Here is a 2,935-nt window from a genome sequence, read left to right as displayed (position 1 = left end):
CACACCAGCTTCATTTGCTTTAAACTTTCTCTCGGAGATGTTCCTTCATGGTAACTATAGACCAATATATATTTTTTTGAGATTAGATTGTGCATCAGCACTTTTCAGCTAGTAGGGAGTCTGATTCCACAAACTAGGTATTTATACAAACTAACTCTGATAATTAATGTATGCTATTAAACTACAAAGATATGGGACATAAAATCTAATTCTAAATGAGAGGTATACCCTTAATAAAGAAGTGCTTAACAGACAGTGCTTATTAATTGGCTTATTCTGGATTGCAGTTTTAAAACGTCTCTAAAATCTATTCAGCCTGGAAGTCCACGTATTGTGGTCAGTGGGAATATGCAGGAGGTATTTCCCACATCAAATTCTTGCACACGGAATCTTGTTATAGGCAGTTTGAGGCACACCATACATGTGGAATGTATGTTAATGTTCTAAAGACTAAATATGTTATCTAAACGGTACAGAAAAGCCTCAGTAATATTTTTTACTCCTCTACAAAATATTTCCTTGTACCTACATCTTCTCTCTGGCATTGTGCTTATCCTTCCAATGCTCCTCTGCTCTAAGGCTGACTCTTAACTCTTTCTTAGCAAGAATAGTGGAGGAGTAAAAAATAGCTTAACGATGAATTATCAGTATCCTCATGGTCTTTGCTAGGATGTCCATAGTGACTGATTTCTGCTATCTAAGTAACTTCCCTTTGTCACGGGTACACTCTAAACTCTTCAAGGTTAACGCTCTCCGCTACGGGAGCCTGGGGTCCTGCAGACCCGCTGTGATCCCCAACAGGGCTCTGCTGTGGACTATGAGTTCAGAGCGAAAAAASGTGTGAAAGAGAATTGAAGTCTGTTAGGGAAGCACTGGAAACCTTCCAACATGTCATGGGAAGGAAGAGGTTTGCTGGTATCATTGCTAGGTGTCATCCAGCTTTGTTAAGCTGTTGGGGTTGAAAAATGTGATCTCCTCCTGAAGAGGGCTCTCTCGTTCCCTTTTTAGATGGCAATGACAGACCGCTCTGGGTTTTCCGTTATCCCATCCTTACTACTGACAGCAGTACAGCTTCACAAGGCCCAGTATGTTGATGAGATGGTACTTGGAGACAAATAAGGTAAGACTCATTTTGATAATTCAGTTTTAGGCATATAGTGTTGTAAATGTCAGCTGGAAGCATCCAGCAGTGTGAACTTCTCTCTCTGGACGCAAAACCTGCACGCTGACACAGGAGAGACCACTGACCACCCTCAGGACTTCTAATGCAAATTCAAAAGCCGAGGTGTGTCGTCCTTTGAAAACTTAGTAGGTGAATCATGTTACAAAGTGTTCACAAGGCACTTGCCTCAGGCTTGATCTCAGTCACAGTTTGCATGCCTCAGATGGAAAATGGCTGACCTGTGAGCAGATGACAGGCTGCTGCTTCTGCCCTGTTCTCTGCTGCAGGAGGCAGCCCCGAGGCAACTACAGCTACTAGTAGCTACTGCCTCAGTGCACAAATGCCTTTTGAGCAACATCTAAGTAGGGCCACTCTTTACTTCCCAACCATGCATTTGTCCTCGTATCCGCTGGAGGCATCTGACTTGATGGGTGTCTTCTGATTGGCAGCATCATTTTTGTCCCGAAAATGATGGGGTATGTGGGACAGTTGCCCTCCCTTCCTGTGCAAATGCTTATTCCTTGACTAAAATACATCAAATAGGCATGTACTTTTCTTAAGTGCATTTAGCTATACAGAAGAGCAAGAAACTCAATTTCTGTATAGTCTTTGTGCTACAGGCAGGATCTCTGTGTAGTTGATATCCATCACAGGTGGAAAATCTTGCTTCTACTGGTAACAGCCAGCTCAGAACCCATCTTCTTGTATGTGATACTGGCTTATCTTCCTCCAAGTGTATCATTTTATGTTTATTTCTGTTGACTTTTGAATGCTATTTTAATGCCCATCCACTAAGTTTCATGGAACTCCTTCTGCAGTTAACCATCAGTGCTTGTCCACACTGCCTGGAACTTCCTTAATTCACTGGAAAACATTATGTACCTTCCCACTCAACTTTTTGTTTCAGGTTGCTCTATCAATAGCTTCAGCAACACAAACCCCCAACAGAGATAATACTTCTCCTTTTGATAATTATTTATTCTTTCTTATCCCATAACTGCATTGTTTCTGTAAAAGTCTTTGATGGAAAACCTTTTTGAAAGGATTTGGAAATCCCCATCCGGATGCTWTTCTACCCTTTCAAAGTCTGTATGTATTCAGAGATAAGGCTATGTTGAATTTAAATGAGGAAGGATGATGAAGATACTCCCTTTGGAATAACACAAAGTACCTGTCCTCATCTCCACATATTCACCCTTCACAGAAAGCACTACAGATGCTGACTGATCCTGTGCTCACTAAGAGCTTTGCAGCAGCCAGAGCTGCTCTTAGACATTACAAAGCACTCTTAGGCATTACTTCCCAGCATTTCTCTCTCTAGGAAAATTCAATTTCTATTCTAGATCCAATTATCAATGTAGTATAAATGGCATAAGCAGTCACGAGATTGGTGATAAAAAGTTGTAACTGGATTATAGGCAAAACTTGTGCCTAAAAGAGACGAGATAAAAGAGAATGAAATGTAAACCTACTTCTCACAGTGTGTAGACAAGGAATCTATGTTCTTTATTCTCTAGACTTTAGGGGGTACAAAAACTAATTACAGAAGAAAATGACAGGGGAAGATTCACATTTTGTGCTCCATCCATGTCACTTTGCTGCCTGCTGGCATCTTCACTCTTCCTCTTCTACCTTCTTGCTGTGAAACTCGCGGCTCTTGGCTCGCAGCTTGTTGACCTGCGACTCTGCAATGTCAGCCCGCTCCTCGGCTTCCTCCAGCTCGTGCTGGATCTTGCGGAATTTGGAGAGGTTGACATTGGACAGCTCCTCCTG

At 41.9% G+C, this 2,935-nt stretch overlaps 1 protein-coding gene across 1 annotated transcript in view; it reads right to left on the bottom strand.

Annotated features, from left to right (window-relative positions):
* Window positions 1–2,761: 2,761 nt before the first annotated feature.
* The window catches only part of LOC112955311 (myosin heavy chain, skeletal muscle), a 15,180-nt gene continuing 15,006 nt past the window's right edge, over window positions 2,762–2,935 (bottom strand). Inside the window, exon 30 of the mRNA XM_026048587.1 lies at window positions 2,762–2,932. Within this exon, the coding sequence (XP_025904372.1) occupies window positions 2,777–2,932 (156 nt within the window). The 3' untranslated portion in view covers window positions 2,762–2,776. The remainder of the gene's footprint in view (window positions 2,933–2,935) is intronic.

Source organism: Nothoprocta perdicaria, unplaced genomic scaffold, assembly GCF_003342845.1.
Source record: "Nothoprocta perdicaria isolate Ctin4 unplaced genomic scaffold, notPer1 scaffold_556, whole genome shotgun sequence".
NCBI classification, from domain to species: Eukaryota; Metazoa; Chordata; class Aves; order Tinamiformes; family Tinamidae; genus Nothoprocta; species Nothoprocta perdicaria.
This window is presented reverse-complemented; position numbering and strand designations above follow the sequence as displayed.